Below are 19,915 nucleotides of genomic sequence, written 5' to 3' on the forward strand. Positions count from 1 at the left end.
ATTGCTGCGATAGGGATAACATGGGACAGTGTAAAGATAAAGTAATGTGTTTCTTGTACACACTGCAGGGGGTTCTGGAACACTTTGAATAGACTACGTATAAATACTGAATATTAAATAATAATACAAACTAACACTGTATACTTACTACTGTATAAACATGAAGGCCAACGTCTAGATTCCACATGCATATTTCTGATGACGTTTAAAAGATTCTTTGGATAATGTTAAAATGAACATTCCTAATAAGGACGTGCATCCAGTCGCAGGGATGTACGGTAGCACCCTGGTACAGAGTCACCGTGCTGCTGCTATGCACTCACCCTGTGGGTGCTGGGCCGGGCGTGGGGCAGCGTGGCGGGCGACGTGGAGTGCTGCTGGTGAGTGCCTGCCTCCCGTACTGCGTTGGTGCTGGGTAGGGGTGGGGGAGGAGGGGGCTGCTTCCCAGCTCGGCAGACCACCAGGTGGACCCTCTCCCCGCTAGCCTGTGTGAGAGGAAGAGCGTCAGCAGCTGATCAGTGTACACTTACATGCATTTCCAAACACTGAACAACACAAAGCACGCCGAGGACTGAAACGTGGGCGTGTGCAATCCACGCCACTTCTTTTTAAAATCAAACTATATGGATAAATAATTGAATGCAGAAATGTAAGAATTTTCCTTGTTTTTATTTACATTTTTTTTACTGTTTTGGTGATTGGAAATGAATTTTGTATTCTTAAAAGGGACAGGGTTTGGAGTTGTGCCAATGCTTTAAAGAACTAGAGCACACTTTGTAATTTCAACATTCCGATACACTGTCGATCTCAAAACTCGTCTCATTTTTTCCATTGCAAAAATAAAATATTTGTATTCGCATGTTCCATACTTACCTTTACCACGGTATTTCCGCATGGTATTTTTGCAGTTTTACCATGTGATTACCCATGTTTTAAAATCTACCCTGTTATTCTTTAGAGTGCTCACCTATGCTTCACCATGCTTTCACTGTGCTTTATTACACTTTGCTGTGCTTTTACTATGGGACACTTTAGTAAGGGCAGTCTCTACTCCTCAACACATTACTGTTCACACAACAATCTTTCTGGCTCGGGACAAACCAGGACATTTATAGACACAACGTTGCATTCCCACATGGTACAGTATGGTACCTGAAAAGGAGATGCTGAGAAATCCCTGCCCAGTTCCGCTCAACAACAGCAGCAATCCTGAGTGTCACAGGGCTGCACATTGTGACTGACAGCATCACAGTTATTTAGCTCAGCATATGCCCCCTTTCTAGGAGGCTGCAAAAAATACAAATGACAAAGTGTTCTCAAGCCTTCCGGATACTGGCACCCAAAGACATCTGTCAACCTGTTCTTGTGGTCCTGCAAAAGTTACACTGTGTTCTCCAGCACGCCAATGCCAGCATAGCAACTGAGGAAAACAACAATCCAAATAATACAAAAAAAACACACAGTAAAGAGATAGAGAGCAGGTAACAAACTCATCATTCATTGTTGCTTCCTTGTGCAGTCTAAATTATTGCTGTATTTTTTTGTATGTTTGAAAATAAGCCTGCATTTGGTGGACATTTATATTTTAGTACAGGTACAGAACTTTCTTTAAACTACTTTTCTTTAGCCAGTATGCACGCACACACCTGCATCGCTTCGCAGTGCAAAGCCTCCTTTTCGATTCCTTTTCAATTTCTGCGCTTGTAATTTCTCGCTTTGGGGAACCGTTTTTGTTTCTGTAGGACCTGTGTTGCAAGCGTGTGTAAATGTTCCGGGACCGCTCCCCGTTGCCTCACCTGTATGATCTGTGCTGCCCGCTCCCCGTTGCCTCACCTGTATGATCTGTGCTGCCTGCTCCCCGTTGCCTCACCTGTATGATCTGTGCTGCCCGCTCCCCGTTGCCTCACCTGTATGATCTGTGCTGCCCGCTCCCTGTTGACTCACCTGTATGATCTGTGCTGCCCGCTCCCTGTAGACTCACCTGTATGATCTGTGCTGCCCGCTCCCTGTTGACTCACCTGTATGATCTGTGCTGCCCGCTCCCCGTTGCCTCACCTGTATGATCTGTGCTGCCCGCTCCCTGTTGACTCACCTGTATGATCTGTGCTGCCCGCTCCCCGTTGCCTCACCTGTATGATCTGTGCTGCCCGCCCCCCGTTGCCTCACCTGTATGATCTGTGCTGCCAGCTCCGGAGTGCCGTGCCGCAGGTTGTGCCCGTTGATGGCCAGCACCCTGTCGTTGCTGCAGAGCCGCCCGTCCTGCGAGGCCAGCCCCCCCTCCAGCAGGTCCAGGATGAAGACGCCCGGCTCGTCGGTGCGCCTCACCAGCTTGATGCCCAGCTGCTCATTGGAGCCGCGCTTGTGCAGCGTGACACGGAGGCTGTCATCCCGCGGGGAGTCGGGGGCGGGGGGGGGCCCATGCAGGCGGCTGCCGAAGCGCCGCTCCCGCAGCACGGTGAGGTGCAGAGTGGAGCAGGGCTGGGACAGGGTCGCTCGCGCCAAGTTGTGAGGCACGTTGCTGATATCCACGCTGTTCACCTGGGGAAGAGCAGGGAAAGAGCACTTCAACACGGGCGCATTCACACCACACGCTGACATTTAATACAGTCGAGGAAGGTAGGTAGCAAACGCCTCTACTACTGTGAAATTCAGAATTGACCTATAACAGGGATTGAAATAAAGACTCCTATTGCATAGCAGTTTTACCCATTCCAGGTTTTACAACAAGCTTAATTAGCCCCAGTGTCGGTAACAAGCTCAAGCTCATAGTAAACAGGGATGGAAATGAAACCTCTTCTGCAAATCATTAGTTTTTTGGGTCCTTGTTCAAACAATGGGCACATTTATATGCTGAATGTGCCTGTCTCTGTCTGTCTGTTGCACTATACCGTTGCTCCTCTTAATTCCTATTCAAATACCCATGTAGTCGACTCCTATCAATGAATACAATGCATCTACAGGGATGCAGTCTGTGGATCACACTGCTGTGTAATGCAATGTGAGTCTTATTTCCATGTCTGTATAACATTCTGGAATTCAGTCTACCTGCTTATTTATCCGCAGGTCGGTTCCTATCATTGCCTGCCTACAGATTTATATATTCAAGACTTTTTGCTCTCACTCGTACCATTTTAAAAAGCTTAAATCTGCTTTGCATTTCAACTCCTCCCTGTTGGGATGTGCAGACGAGGGCAATGCCAGAGCCTCCTGTCCTGTACCTGCAGTATCTGGTCCCCTGCGAGCAGCCTCCCGTCCCGGGCGATGATGCCGTCTCGGTACACCTCCTGGATCACCATGTTGATGAGAGGCGTCTCGTTACCGCCCACGATGCTGATCCCCAGCTCCATGTAGGGGTTGGAACGCTGGATCTCGATAGTCGTGATCTCCCCTTCCGGCAGGCTGGGGGGCTTAGGAGAGGCTGCAGGAGAGGGGAACCGGAAGCAGTGTAAAGGAGGGGGCTGCTTACTGCTGCTTACCCGATACACAAGAAAATCAAAGCAACGACACTGAAAACGGTTCAACATTCAACAGCAGCACAAAGAGGAACCGTGCAAATCTGGGACAACTTAGACAGAAGCAAAACCAATGGGGTGGAATGCTGATTATGACATCACAATGGTGACACGTCTGTAAGAACATGCTGATTATGACATCACATTGGTGACACGTGTGCTAGAACATGACTGAAGGGGACAGCATGATATATAAATCATTGTCTAAATCGATTTATTGCTGCAGATATAAAAAAAAGGAATATATAGTGCTGCTGCAAACCAGTTTAGTTCCTTATAATATCCATAACACAAATAAACAGAAAAAAGTGCAAGGCAAGCCTAAGTCGCATACTCTGCAGTTCATCCCTCCTATTGAAATGGCAGCCAATTACACTTTATTTATTTATTTATTTTTATTTCTGTCGTTATTGTTCTGGCGGATTCAGAAAAGGTTTAAAGGAAATGGTACAGTGCTGTCCATTGTATGTCAGCAAAGCTGGCATACCACTGGTAGCATTCACTTGATTCCTGTAACGCTAACGTTTCTTGGCTTAGTTCAGAAAGGATGAAGGCTGCATCGACCCCTCAAAGTACAGCATGCTTTCAAAAAGATTACACTGGATGGGATTAGTTTCAAACTGCTGTTTTCTGTACCAAGATAAAGATTTCTATTCTGGAATGCCAGCTGTGTATTCCAAATAGAACTGTCACTGACTTCTAAAATCAGTTGCAGCTTGAATAGTTTAGATGTAACTGTACAAATAGAATTTTTCAACTGACTGCAATTGTGCTGTGATGAATTTGCAACACCACAGCTTACCTTACTTTGCATTTGCTATCGTATGCATTTGCTAGTCTGCTCTTAGCATGATTCACAATACACTTTCATTCAGTAGCATGTGCACAGAATGGCACTTTATAAACTTAACTGTTGTGTATTAGGAGGCTGTGTGGTCCAGTGGTTAAAGAAAAGGGCTTGTAACCAGGAGGTCCCCGGTTCAAATCCCACCTCAGCCACTGACTCACTGTGTGACCCTGAGCAAGTCACTTAAACTCCTTGTGCTCCGTCTTTCGGGTGAGACGTAATTGTAAGTGACTCTGCAGCTGATGCATAGTTCACACACCCTAGTCTCTGTAAGTCGCCTTGGATAAAGGCATCTGCTAAATAAACAAATAATAATAATAATAATAATAATAATAATATTACTGTCCGCCTACTACAGTGACTTTGAAAACAACGATTCCTATACTATACTATGCTGTTCCTATGATTTAATAATTACTTACAGTACAGTGTGTCTACTGAAACCTGCAGGGTTTGAATCGAAGCTTATACAACGAGGAGGTGAAATGCCAGGAAAGACAAAATACAACATGAAATCACCAGCAGACCAGGGGTTAAATTACAATTACGCAGCTGTGCCAGGATCAGCTTCAATTCCAATTACACTGTGATTGCAATTCATTACCAATTACACAATTACAATTACGCAGCTGTGCCAAGGATCACCTTCAATTCCGATTACACTGTGATTGCAATTCATTACTAATTACACAATTACAATTACGCAGCTGTGCCAAGGATCACCTTCAATTCCGATTACACTGTGATTGCAATTCATTACCAATTACAATTACAATGGACCACAGGGAGCACCAGCAACCCAATATTCCCCAGTGATCGGGGCTTTGTTCTCAATGCAATGGGACAATGATCACCGGCACACCTACGCAAGCAAGCACAAGCACACGGAGAGGCACGGACACGGAGCGCTGGGGAAGGATGCAGCAATCACTCTGTGAACGTGTCACAAAGGGGGAGGAGCAGGAAGGGGATGAACCACCTTCCTCCATGCCGAGAGCCCCGGTTTCCTCTCTGAAGTCCCAGCTGGCAGAGTTGGTGCTGTTATTCCAGTGGAGGTGGATGCAGGAGCTGCTCAGGGGTCTTTTAGCACGAGCTGGATAGCAGTCGATCAGGTGCGCACCTGCAGGGTCAGGGACACGCTTACACTAGACAGACACACAGCTCTCCAAGTGGAAAAGCTGGATCCTACTTCAATCCTGCAACCATCGCTCTGGTCGGGCCACTGTCTGGCGATCCAAGGGAGACTAGTCGCCAGAGTTTAATTTTTCTTAGCTCTAGTTGGCAGCATGGATATTTTTCCGGAGCTCACAAGACAGAAGTATGAACCAGCCTGTTATTACGTGCGATCTCTAGCATTCTCCATGTTGTTTCACCTTAGTTCATTATCTACCAGGCTTACTGATAATTCCAGTCCCTTTACAGCTGCTGGGTCTGCTTCTGTAAGAATTCCGAAAAGCAGATTGTTTTTAATTGAGGGTGTTTGAACAATGACCATGAAGGATGTGCAGCTGTAATATTTTTGTACAGAGGTTTTCTATTTCCTTTCTATTTCGCTGATGTCACAGTTGCAGAGAGGATGGAAATACAAGGCAGTTGAATATCCCTAGTGTATTTTCATAAGCAGCCCTCATAGTTTTAAATAGGGATGTACAGCAAGCAGAAACAGCAACAGAGAGGAATACAAAACACACCCTATAAAAGACTAAAACAGGTAAGAAAAGAAATATTCTGAAAATGTAATATAAAGTGTTGCTTTAAACTGTTATCCAAAATAGACAATACATTGTTGACTATTGAAATACACAACATTCACCAGAGCTGTGAAAACTAGGTTTCAGCTTTGAGAATGAATGGCTGTTTTTGATTAGGGCTTCTGCTCTGTTGGCAATTCTGTGTAAATCATTTTCAATTAAAATACAGCACTGCTCCTGGCTGCTGTGCATTGTGTGAAGAAACCTTGCTACACAATGCTTGAGAAGGGTGTGCTGGGAATGCGAGCCAACCTTTGTGAAGCACCTCCTTTCACCAGCACCTGGAGCTTGAGCGCTGTGCAGAGCAGGGATATAAATAGCACTGCATGAGAACGAGGTACCTGCTTACCAAGCCCATCCCACTGAGCCACCAATGAGCAGGGATATAAACAGCACTGCATGAGAACGAGGTACCTGCTTACCAAGCCCATCCCACTGAGCCACCAATGAGCAGGGATATAAACAGCACTGCATGAGAACGAGGTACCTGCTTACCAAGCCCACCCCACTGAGCCACCAATGAGCAGGGATATAAATAACACTGCATGAGAACGAGGTACCTGCTTACCAAGCCCACCCCACTGAGCCACCAATGAGCAGGGATATAAACAGCACTGCATGAGAACGAGGTACCTGCTTACCAAGCCCATCCCACTGAGCCACCAATGAGCAGGGATATAAATAACACTGCATGAGAACGAGGTACCTGCTTACCAAGCCCATCCCACTGAGCCACCAATGAGCAGGGATATAAATAACACTGCATGAGAACGAGGTACCTGCTTACCAAGCCCATCCCACTGAGCCACCAATGAGCAGGGATATAAATAGCACTGCATGAGAACGAGGTACCTGCTTACCAAGCCCACCCCACTGAGCCACCAATGAGCAGGGATATAAACAGCACTGCATGAGAACGAGGTACCTGCTTACCAAGCCCACCCCACTGAGCCACCAATGAGCAGGGATATAAACAGCACTGCATGAGAACGAGGTACCTGCTTACCAAGCCCACCCCACTGAGCCACCAATGAGCAGGGATATAAACAGCACTGCATGAGAACGAGGTACCTGCTTACCAAGCCCATCCCACTGAGCCACCAATGAGCAGGGATATAAATAACACTGCATGAGAACGAGGTACCTGCTTACCAAGCCCACCCCACTGAGCCACCAATGAGCAGGGATATAAACAGCACTGCATGAGAACGAGGTACCTGCTTACCAAGCCCATCCCACTGAGCCACCAATGAGCAGGGATATAAACAGCACTGCATGAGAACGAGGTACCTGCTTACCAAGCCCACCCCACTGAGCCACCAATGAGCAGGGATATAAACAGCACTGCATGAGAACGAGGTACCTGCTTACCAAGCCCATCCCACTGAGCCACCAATGAGCAGGGACATAAATAGCACTGCATGAGAACGAGGTACCTGCTTACCAAGCCCATCCCACTGAGCCACCAATGAGCAGGGATATAAACAGCACTGCATGAGAACGAGGTACCTGCTTACCAAGCCCATCCCACTGAGCCACCAATGAGCAGGGATATAAACAGCACTGCATGAGAACGAGGTACCTGCTTACCAAGCCCATCCCACTGAGCCACCAATGAGCAGGGATATCAATAACACTGCATGAGAACGAGGTACCTGCTTACCAAGCCCACCCCACTGAGCCACCAATGAGCAGGGATATCAATAGCACTGCATGAGAACGAGGTACCTGCTTACCAAGCCCATCCCACTGAGCCACCAATGAGCAGGGATATCAATAACACTGCATGAGAACGAGGTACCTGCTTACCAAGCCCATCCCACTGAGCCACCAATGAGCAGGGATATAAACAGCACTGCATGAGAACGAGGTACCTGCTTACCAAGCCCATCCCACTGAGCCACCAATGAGCAGGGATATAAATAACACTGCATGAGAACGAGGTACCTGCTTACCAAGCCCACCCCACTGAGCCACCAATGAGCAGGGATATAAATAACACTGCATGAGAACGAGGTACCTGCTTACCAAGCCCATCCCACTGAGCCACCAATGAGCAGGGATATAAATAACACTGCATGAGAACGAGGTACCTGCTTACCAAGCCCATCCCACTGAGCCACCAATGAGCAGGGAGCCCTTTGTGTTCAACTTCTAAAAGCAGAAAGCAGAAGCACAGCTTGCATTCCATTAGAAACAGAAGCAACAAAAATCACAACGATCAGAAAGATCTTTAACATATGAAAAGGGTGGAGCAGTGACAGTACTGCTGGTGCTTATGAGAGGTAAGAGAATGCAGGGATTTAAACCCGGGTTACCACTCCTTTAAGTGCGTGCAGTAATACAGTATAAAAGTACGACTGGTAATAAGGTAGGGTGACAGAGCACAAGCAAGTACCTGAAATGAAGTTAACTCTGGTAAAGAAACACTGAAAGTACTGGAAAACTTCTAATAACAGACCCTGGCACAGGTGGTGTGGCCATCGAGCCAGCAAATGAGATAACTGAGGGGAATTACAAAAACAAACAAGGGAAGAAAGACAAAACTCAGAGGCAGCTGTTTAGTGCCTCTGTGGGCTAATTTATAACCACAGACCATTGTAACAGGCAGCTATGCAGATTAAAATGATACATAAGCGAGTCATTTCTATTAATTAGGGTTAGAATGAAATACAATAGATGAGTAGAGTGATAAAACACTCATGAGAGAGAGAGAGAGAGAGAGAGAGAGAGAGAGAGAGAGAGAGAGAGAGAAATACAGCAGAAACTGTACATTTTCTTTGTGTCACGATAGCCCTGCTTCCTGGTCAAAAGTGTCCTGTTTAAAACCAAGGCATGTTTCTAAAAACTGGAATCAAACCATCTTTCTAAAACATTTACATTAAATACCCAGAGTAGGTGGGAACTCGAGATTCAGAGAGAGGATGTTGTTTGTTTGTTTTTAGCCCATTTCTCAAGTCTTGCCAAGGCTTTTCATTTTCCTGTTCAAGAAACATAATGCAAGCTTGTTTACCCCGGCATGTGGGATTGATTTTAATGGTGGAGGAAATGGAAGATGAACTGGGATGCGATGCCACAAAGCAGCAGCTAAATAGGAAGAGCTGGGTCTGCAGAGCATATTGGAGTAATGGTTAGGGCAGCAGTGTGGAGTAGTGGTTAGGGCTCTGGTAAAACTGCTAGTAAGATTTTAAAGACTTCAGTGAAGTCCCCTCCAAGTTAAACACAGAGTTCTCAGTGCAGTCTCACCAGTACCTTTTGCAACTTCATCATAACCTCCTTGGATCTGGACTACATTTCTGACTCTGTTTGCCTTTGTTTGATCACTTCCCCGCACTGTGGTTGTTGACAGCGGTGAGTCTATTACAACACCACGGTCTTTCTCTTTGTGGGCCTGTTCTAATTCTATACCACGCATTTGCTATCTGACATTTCTGTGACCGTCGTCTGAAACAGGAATTAATAAAGAAATCAATAAATTAATAAAGAAATTAAGAACAGCCCTGTGTCTTCAGATCACAGCCAGTGTTTGCCACACAATGACCTTCTGAAGCTCACAGGCGCTCGCAGCATGTTGAATTATTATTCACACTGTCTCCAGCGCCCCTGCTGAGAACACGGGCAGGAGAGAGGACCTGCGGCAAAGGGCAGGTCTTCACAGAGCACTGGATCTCAAACAGCAGACTCCGTGGGGGGCAGGTCTTCCCAGCTACGACGCCAAGGTGCAGTCTTCATGGACGGTAATGTTTCCTGAACAGCAGCATACACTCTCATGCTGTGTTTGAGGATGGTTTAGATTACCAGCCTCTCGCAGGGTTTCCAGGGAGGAAAAAATACTGGCCATTTATACACCAGAACACAGTTCTTCAACTACACAGGAAGACACACGCGATCTACGATTGGAGAAGAGTGAAGCGTTTTCAAGTGGCAGGTCAATGTACTGTAGAGGATTTGTGATGGTCACGTAGAGAGATGGGAAACCCCACCACCAATGGACAAAGCCCCAGTGCTGCCTACACCATTCCTGACAAAACCATTACTTGTGAACCAACTCAAAAATCAATACACTCTTGGATACAATACAGAAAATGATTGGTTGGTTCTCAATACTACCTCTGAGATCTCACTGTAACACTACTGAACTGTACTGATCGGTCCAGTACGGACCCTGGGAAGCCGATAGTCTGGATGCTGCCCTGCCCCACCCTGCTGTACTCGCTGTCCTCCTTGTTGAACTGTACTGATCGGTCCTGTATGGACCCTGAGATCCGATACAGTCTGGATGCTGCCCTGCCCCAACCTGCTGTACTCACTGTCCTCCTCATCGAACTGTACTGATCGGTCCTGTATGGACCCTGAGAAGCCGATACAGTCTGGATGCTGCCCTGCCCCACCCTGCTGTACTCACTGTCCTCCTCATCGAACTGTACTGATCGGTCCTGTATGGACCCTGAGAAGCCGATACAGTCTGGATGCTGCCCTGCCCCACCCCGCTGTACTCACTGTCCTCCTCGTTGCTCTCTTCGAAGGCCGGGTTATCCAGACCGTGCTCATCTGTCCACATGGGCACGGGTGTGGCGGAGGATGCACTGCCCCCAGTGGGCAGCTTGGGGTCTGGCAGCACGGCAGGGTCCGCAGGGTCACTTGCCATGGTCCTGCTGTCCTCCCCCGGCTCTGCCTGCTGCTGCTGCCTCCCTGACCTGCGCCTCTCCAGCCCGGCTCTGTGGCACGAGGCGCCGGGGCACCTGCAGGGGACAGACAGAGTGACAATGATCAGGATACTACTACTAATAATCAGGGTTGGGGTCAATTCCCTTTTTTCAATTCCAATTCCATTACCACTTCCTTTTTCAAATCAATTCCCTACTCCAATTCCAATTCCAATTCCTTCAAAATAATTCCTTCAAAGGACTTGGAATTGGAATTGATTAAAAAAGGAACAGGAATTGGAATTGGGATTTGAGATTAAAAAGGAATTGAAAAAGTGGAATGGACCCCAACCCTGCTATAACAATAGAAGACCCTTACTTTACCATCAGCAGAGCTGATTTTACTGAACTGCTGGACAGCACTGCTTTGTAAAACAGTCTCTTTGGCGGAGTTGGGACAGCAAGCTATACTAAATGATTACTGTATGCATGTGGCTGTATTTGCTTATTTCTTATTATTTTTATAGCAACAATTCATTTTTCTTCCCTTCATAGAAAAAACAAAGTGCTATACTGTTAAAACACAAAGGGGTCTATTCATTTGATATGAATAGTGGCAGCTTCTAAATACAGCTCATTAAATTATGGTTTGATTTTCATAACCTTTGCACGCAAAGCAGGGCCCTACACAGTGTGACACAGTATCTTATTTATTTAAACAGTAGCAGCATTGAGATCCACTGCTGTTCGGATCAACTGAATAGATCTCCAGACAAAGAAATATGAAATACAGAGATGAGTGGTCTACTGTTCAGTAACTGAGACACACACTACCGTCTCAACAAACCGGAATGGCAATAAGACTCCTATTGCATAGCAGTTTCCTCCATTCCAGGTTTTAATACAAGCCTGATTATCCACAGTGTATAGGTAATAAGCTAAGGTGAGCCTCACTGAACTCACAGTAAAAACAGGAATGGATCACACTGATATGCATTGGGAGTCTTATTTCCATCCCTGACAAAGGTGGTTCTTTTTTGATTTTTGACATCTTACTGTCCACAGTTTTCTGAAAGCAGCCTGCGACAAACTCTTAACAGCTAGAGGAGTGAACAGCTGTTCATGACTCTCTTTCAAGCACTGCACAGAGTCTGGTCATGCACGGAGAACCATGTGACTGCTCCAACATGCAGCTTTGAACAAGCCAGAGAGACTTTCTACTTGCATCAACCAGCTCTTAATAAAAAGGGAAAAATAAAGTTCTTGAAACAGGAAACCTGGAATGTTAAATCACCAAGAGTCTCCCCAGTGCTCCTTTTATATTTCTTCTTGTACTGGATTAAAAACGATACAGGATTAAAGTAGAAAACAGCTCTGCACACGAATCTTGAGACAAGCAGAGCGCTAGTTAAAATCACACTGGTTTGACTGCTGTGAGTGTTTACTCACTACAAGTCAGGGTTCCCTTTGGCGGTTTCATAAAATAAATAGTGAAACAGGCTCCTCGAATTGAAGCTCCCTAACATGCTGAGGTGTGGGAGCCGGGGTCGTATGAATAGTGAAACAGGCTCCTCGACTTGAAGCTCCCTAACATGCTGAGGTGTGGGAGCCGGGGTCGTATGAATAGTGAAACAGGCTCCTCGAATTGAAGCTCCCTAACATGCCGAGGTGTGGGAGCCGGGGTCGTATGAATAGTGAAACAGGCTCCTCGAATTGAAGCTCCCTAACATGCCGAGGGGTGGGAGCCGGGGTCGTATGAATAGTGAAACAGGCTCCTCGAATTGAAGCTCCCTAACATGCCGAGGTGTGGGAGCCGGGGTCGTATGAATAGTGAAACAGGCTCCTCGAATTGAAGCTCCCTAACATGCTGAGGTGTGGGAGCCGGGGTCGTATGAATAGTGAAACAGGCTCCTCGAATTGAAGCTCCCTAACATGCTGAGGGGTGGGAGCTGGGGTCGTATGAATAGTGAAACAGGCTCCTCGAATTGAAGCTCCCTAACATGCTGAGGTGTGGGAGCCGGGGTCGTATGAATAGTGAAACAGGCTCCTCGAATTGAAGCTCCCTAACATGCTGAGGTGTGGGAGCCGGGGTCGTATGAATAGTGAAACAGGCTCCTCGAATTGAAGCTCCCTAACATGCTGAGGTGTGGGAGTCGGGGTCGTATGAATAGTGAAACAGGCTCCTCGAATTGAAGCTCCCTAACATGCTGAGGGGTGGGAGCTGGGGTTGTATGAATAGTGAAACAGGCTCCTCGAATTGAAGCTCCCTAACATGCCGAGGGGTGGGAGCCGGGGTCGTATGAATAGTGAAACAGGCTCCTCGAATTGAAGCTCCCTAACATGCCGAGGTGTGGGAGCCGGGGTCGTATGAATAGTGAAACAGGCTCCTCGAATTGATGCTCCCTAACATGCCGAGGTGTGGGAGCCGGGGTCGTATGAATAGTGAAACAGGCTCCTCGAATTGAAGCTCCCTAACGTGCTGAAGTGTGGGAGCCGGGGTCGTATGAATAGTGAAACAGGCTCCTCGAATTGAAGCTCCCTAACATGCTGAGGTGTGGGAGCCGGGGTCGTATGAATAGTGAAACAGGCTCCTCGAACTGAAGCTCCCTAACATGCTGAGGTGTGGGAGCCGGGGTCGTATGAATAGTGAAACAGGCTCCTCGAATTGAAGCTCCCTAACATGCTGAGGTGTGGGAGCTGGGGTCGTATGAATAGTGAAACAGGCTCCTCGAATTGAAGCTCCCTAACATGCTGAGGTGTGGGAGTCAGGGGCGTATGCAGAAGATCACTGGGACTTTACTAGACAGGCACACAGACACCGGGGAGAGTTAATTCCACAGTGTGCTGCCCATGTGATGGTGTATCCAGAAGGAAATCCACGCCCACCTCAAATGCGTTGCACTCCAACAAATCCCTGGATTTTTGATGCTCATTAAAAAGCATAGCAGGTTATATGCTGGGAATGTCAACGCACTACCCTGCACTATCAAGACTTCAAAATGCTGTTCTTACATTCAGGGATATGTTAGACCTGTGGTTGAGGGCACAGTAGTTACATTAACTGAGAGCTGTGAAGATCTTGGACACAAGAAGAATGATGTTTAGTGTTTTACAGACACTGTGTGCAGTGTGTGCGAGATCAAAGCCTTGCTTTGAAATGAATTCAGCATTTTAATTACACCTTACACTCTCAACGGTTTGTGCTCAACCCATCTTGATTATTTTAAACAAACAGCAAGCTCTGTTCTTTAACACTTTCAGTCCTGAATTATGTTTGTCAAGCTGAAGAATAAACTCCTTTATTGAGTATACAAAAGGACAGGACAAAATATTTACATAAACGTAAAACACTTATTGGGACCGAGGAGTCCTGTGAGGTTCCAGCGTGATTTCTACACTACATCAGACTGGGACCGAGGAGTCCTGTGAGGTTCCAGCATGATTTCTACACTACATCAGACTGGGACTGAGGAGTCCTGTGAGGTTCCAGTGTGATTTCTACACTACATCAGACTGGGACTGAGGAGTCCTGTGAGGTTCCAGTGTGATTTCTACACTACATCAGACTGGGACCGAGGAGTCCTGTGAGGTTCCAGCGTGATTTCTACACTACATCAGACTGGGACTGAGGAGTCCTGTGAGGTTCCAGCGTGATTTCTCCACTAGCTCAGACTGGGACAGAGGAGTCATGTGTTAACATACGCCGCTAACCTTGAGGTCCCGCTGACTGGGTATATGCGGGTTTCACATAGTAGCGAATAGCAGTCTTAAACTTCCTTCTTCATGGTATCATAAGGTATGGATTGAGGGACTGTCCACAGCCCAGTGCTCCACAGAAATACATTGTGGATCAGCAGTCTTCATTGAGGACTATCCCTGTCAAAAGTCTACATTTCTTAAACAAACTAGGAAACAAACAAAATCAATTTAATCCAAAAAAGGGACATCTTTTAAGGTCAGGGTGGAGGTTCAGAGTTGTATTGTGTCTGGCATTCATGACAAAGCAACTGTTACCCTTTATTACCCTGGTCCCGGAGAGCCACAGTCCTGCAGGGTTTCTGGGAATCTTTAAATCATCACTGGCTAAAAGACCTGGAAACACACTTTGTGTTGACCAATTAAGAAAACAAGTGGTTCAATTAAGTAATTGAGAACTGAGGTGGAACGAAAAACAGAAGACCCTGCGGCTCTCCAGGACCAGAGCTGTCCACCCCTGCTTCATCACATTCAGCCGTGTGCTGTATAAATAGCCCTGATCATGCAATAAAAGAACTGGTATATTCAATTGGCTGAAGTGGAGGAAATAGACCATGTGGTAATATATTGACATCTTCTAGTGGAAACGATAGTCATTAGGGGTTTATGGTTATGTAGGAGATGTACAGTGCCATGCATGCTGTTCTCTCACCTGTGTTTAAGATGCGCTTCCAAGTCGCATCGTTGCATCACGTCCTGGCAGGCAGAGGTGAAGGGGCAGGATATCACCAGCTTATCCAGGAGTTTGTGAACCAGGATGCTGGATTTCTTGCAGAGTTTAAAGTGGAGCTTCTTGCGGTCCAGGGGACAGAAGTCCTTCTCCTGCAGGAAGTTGCGGAGGCACTTGGAGCAGAATGTGTGCCCACAGGGGGTGTCCAGGGGCAGGAACAGAGGCTGAAGGCAGATATGGCACACCAGGTCATCGTCCACTTCGTGCTGGTAGTTATAGAGGTGGTTCTCTCGGGTCCAGTGCTGCTGCCCGCACTCGAAACACAGGGGGTTCAAGGAAGGGTCCTGCTCCACAGGAACAGCGTCGCCGTTCGTGGTCCCCATGCCGCCTCCCCTCCCCCCCCCCACTTTGGCACAATCACGCAGTCTCCAGTCGCTACAATGCTGGAAAACCTACGCAGCCATCCATTGAGAAGTCTCACGGTGATGGGCTGAGCCTAGGAGCTGGCAACCGTTTCATAGTTCTGGAAGAAATCATAGAAAAACAACAACATTAATATCTTGATATCAATATGTTATCTAGATTAGTTATAGTACTTTGTCAAAGTCTCTGTAATACAATCATGCAAACTAAAAAAACAAATAAGAGTCTTATTTCCATCCCTGGAAATTCTCTTATAGTAATAAAGAAAAAGAAAACAAAAAAGGGACCAACAGGGTGGATGTGAGGCAAGAAGCTTCCTGTAAAATCGGGCTGAATAAACTGCTGGCTCCAGACTGAACAAGGTGCAGAAAAGAAACGTGATCTGCAAAGAGGTACCTGGGCAATCAGCCCCTACAGGCCGAGGCTGTGACGCGGCCGAGTCCTTCCTCTCTGCGCCACATAAGCATTTATGTCAGTTTAACTCAAAACCGCTCTCAGAGAGACTATCGACACCCAAAGAGAGGCTCCTAATGGAGAGAATACTACCCTAGCAGCTCCATCACTCATTTTCTCAGACGTTTCAATCAGTGAATATCTATTGAGCTTTATATAATGTACTAAAGAGGCAACACATTCTACCATCACCACAGCACGCTGCTCCACTGTGCATTATCTTATTACAGTGTACTGTACACATACATCATCAAGAACATCTGTATCCATGTCTATCAATAATAGAATTGTACATACCAACCCTGTACCGGGAAGACACTGTCCAGCACAGACGCAACACACAGCTTACCGATTCATACTGATTCACCAGGAAGCATGTACTGTACGTTGCTTAAGACGATTTATGAATTGAGAGAAAGCCAAGAAACTGATAGACAGACAGACACATAGTCTAGACTGAGAAGACAGCCAGGCAGGCAGGCAGGCAGACACAGATGATTCACACCAGAGATTAACCAACACTGATAAAAGCAGCACCTGTTGCCATAATTTACCATTCTTCAAATATGGACTGCGAGAAATAAATACAAAATATAATCATCATAATAATAAAATTCCAGCACCGGCGCGGAGTGCATTATTATTGTTATACATTTTATTGTCATTCCTTTATCATCTTGCCTCCTTGCTTAAAATTCAGTCCGCGCTCTTGAAACAAACGCATGCTCTGCAGCAGCATTCAATCATTAGGCTGCTAACAGCGGTTAATGGCATTCGTACCCACCCCCTCCCAGTCTCGTTTGTGACTCCGCTGCCCTGTATGAAGGATGAACACGGAGGAGACGAGCCACAAGGACACTCAGGAGACATAATTAGACAGAAATGCCGGCTCACTGTCCCACGGTGCCACTTAAAGTGGGGCATCCTTCCCAAGGACTGGGATGGCTTGACTGGTCTGAGCAGAAAGGAGCTGCTGTGCTATACAGTACCACAGCCAGCCAGCCAGCTTCTGCTGTGCTGAGAACCTTCACTCCATCTTAATGATAATTAAGGATGCAAATATTTTAAATGCAACACTACAGACAAACGGCTACAGTAAGCCATTCCTTATTAAAGGAATTCATCCTTAAAGTGTAGTGGAAGCGTCCGCTGAAATTCAGCTACAACAGCACGGCAAACAGCAGCGTTATTGTTCATCTTTACAAATTGAATTCTGGGTCTGTTTTCAGCAGAGCGTTGCCCCGAAACTTGTCCTTCTCATTGCAGGAGCTTTCGTTTAAAATAAAATAAGGGAATGAAATAAATCCATTAACCTTCCTTACAGTGCACTGGTTTTACTCATACAGTAAGGCACAGGACTCACATCTGACAGCAAATGTGTATTTTGGATTTTTAAAAATTCGGTGCCCTACTGTGATCCAAGGACAAAGGCACAGCAGGCAGTATAACAGTATAAAAGGAATACTATACAGTAAAACAGCACACACATATAGAGAGGGTCCTCAGCATGTGTACTAAAGCCAATCGAATTCTAGCCAATTACAATCCCAAACCTCTACAGGAGCGTATGATACAAGGTCTGGTGAAGATTAGTGCTAAATCATTGTGTTCACCATGTAGAGTGCGACGGAGGGACGGACGTGATCAGTGCATAAGAGGTTCTGTTTTGTGAATGAGGACCCTAACCAGAAAGAAACCGTGCACTGCAGTTTCAGAAAGGAGAGGTGTACTCACCCAGACCTACTGTAGGTGAGATCATCCTCCTCCATCCCATCTTAGACCAGAGATGAAGGATGCGTCCAGTAAAGACCCTGCTTTCAACCCCGAGTTGAGCTCCACTAGGAGTCTGTAGCATGTCCGATTTGAACAGAAAAGTGTCACGCAACTTCATAATGTAACTCGGCAGTTTCCTTTCTTGGGGGATTAACATATTTCCTCTCCTGTGGATTGCTGATTACAAGGATGAAATGTGCTGCCGTTTAAGAATTTCCAAGGAGGCGGGGGCAGATTTATGTTCATTCTGGCAAGCATGTACTGTACGGTAATAATCAATGTTTTCAGCAAATCCACTTCCAGACTACACCAATAGGGCACCGAAATGAGAGTTTTTAAGGATTGATTTTAGATTGTTTTAGAGAAACGGAACCTGTATACACAACCTGCCTAGAACCTCATTCATAACGCAGTCACAAACACATGTTAAAAAGAGCCTTTACTCTGTACGTTACACATCCTCCACCAGCGAACAAAATAAAACAATACAGGATATGTTATTTAAGCCACTAAAATATTATGAAGATTTTGCATTCAAAACGTCATACTGTATCATACAAATACCTTTATTATATTATTCATCGTGACTCTCTCAGCCAATCAAAACGCCAGATTTCAGAACATTCCAGCACACCTTATTTTGCCATACAGTACCATCTTATGCATGGCACATTCTGGCTTGCTGGTGGCAGATGAGATCGGGTTCACCCAATGAATGATCTTGTTGTATCCTTTCCACCTGGGAGACCTGCGTCTCGGACCATGAATGATTCTCCCTGTTCTGCTCTGTTCGCTGGTGGATCACAGGGAGTACAGTACAGTACACTCGGATGTCATCTTCAGGCCTGCCCTGTTTGCACAACAGTAAATGCAAAATGACTGCTGCAATTTCTTTCCTCTAGAGGGACAGGCCTGAGAACAATGACTGTGTCTCTCCAGAGCAGTCCGGGGAGTGGCCACCTGCATAAAAGCAGGCACAAAGCTTGTGCTGTTTCTCAGTTAAAATACTAGATGCGTGTGGAGTGAAGGCGAATGCCCAGCTTGACATTTTGGTGGTGTTTTGTTAACCCTTTATTTCGGCCCGTGTGCCTTTTTGTTTGTATTTTTGTGTTATTTAGTGCATTGAAAGCGCGCTTTAGCTCTTAAACTGCAGCCTTCCTTGCCTTGGAGTCTCTGTCTCGCCGCTACCCTGAAACATGTGCTGTAACATCGTGTGGGATGCCATTTAATAGAAATGATGTTACTATTGTCTTCTGCTACTGTTATTCAATACTAAAAAAGTGAAAAACTGGAAAGGAGAGAAATGTCCTACTTTGACAGAATGGAAATATCGAATGATGTATTACAGCTGGAGAGGCTCTAGCAGACAGATAAAAGAACATTAACATTACTTCCTTAAAATGTGGGGCTCACTTATTCATGAATTACAAAAATAGATCTAGTATATCCATTACTGTCCGCTTACTACAGTGACGTTAAAAAACGCTGTCACATTTGTTATCGTGCTATTCCTATGATGTAATAATCATCACTGAAGGTCTGGGTGTGGGTTTAGATTTCTACATGCATGAATGTTAAAGTTCTAGATTTGAGAATATGTTTATATTATAAGATTGCATGTATGTGCGACACTTGCTCTGTCACTACTAGGTTAGAAAGCAAAGTGTAATGTGTGTTGAGCACCTGACAGTTTACATATTCAGATTGAGCAGGTTTGATGATAAATAAAAAAAGACATGGAATTATTATTATGGGTTCAGTACCTCACAATGGATAATTAGTTGCAGCAACCAAAATACTAATGTGCAAAAACTGCAACCGAGTAAACGGCACCAGATAAAATGTATAGGCTTACGTGTTAGAAAGAACAGCAGTAGAGACTCTCACATTTCCTGGCTGGGTCTGGTACTTCATCAAACCCCAGAGTCCAAGCTGAAGTGACACCGGCCCCTGAGGCAGGAGTCGAGGAAGAAGAAAATTAAAACAATTCTATAACACAACTCCTCGACCACCTGATCAGAAAGCATGCGCCCCTTCACCCTCCCACACGACGCGGCTCTGCTTCAATCAACACATTGCAGCTT

The 19,915-nt window shown here is 46.0% G+C and overlaps 1 protein-coding gene across 4 annotated transcripts in view; it reads right to left on the bottom strand.

Annotated features, from left to right (window-relative positions):
* LOC117962336 (ligand of Numb protein X 2-like) overlaps positions 1–19,915 on the bottom strand; it is a 44,687-nt gene that overhangs the window by 7,772 nt on the left and 17,000 nt on the right. Inside the window, exons 2-8 of one of the 4 annotated variants that reach the window (XM_059030695.1) lie at positions 19,687–19,781; positions 15,165–15,705; positions 10,611–10,852; positions 5,339–5,479; positions 3,219–3,418; positions 2,167–2,538; positions 324–485 (exon numbers count right to left, since the gene is read on the bottom strand). In XM_059030695.1, the coding sequence (XP_058886678.1) occupies positions 324–485; positions 2,167–2,538; positions 3,219–3,418; positions 5,339–5,479; positions 10,611–10,852; positions 15,165–15,565 (1,518 nt within the window). In that variant the 5' untranslated portion in view covers positions 15,566–15,705; positions 19,687–19,781. Of the gene's footprint in view, positions 1–323; positions 486–2,166; positions 2,539–3,218; positions 3,419–5,338; positions 5,480–10,610; positions 10,853–15,164; positions 15,706–17,792; positions 17,906–19,686; positions 19,782–19,915 lie in introns of those variants that run through there. The other 3 variants (XM_059030698.1, XM_059030696.1, XM_059030699.1) reach the window with 3 other exon arrangements.

The sequence above is a fragment of the Acipenser ruthenus genome, chromosome 9, assembly GCF_902713425.1.
Source record: "Acipenser ruthenus chromosome 9, fAciRut3.2 maternal haplotype, whole genome shotgun sequence".
In the NCBI taxonomy this organism is placed as follows: Eukaryota; Metazoa; Chordata; class Actinopteri; order Acipenseriformes; family Acipenseridae; genus Acipenser; species Acipenser ruthenus.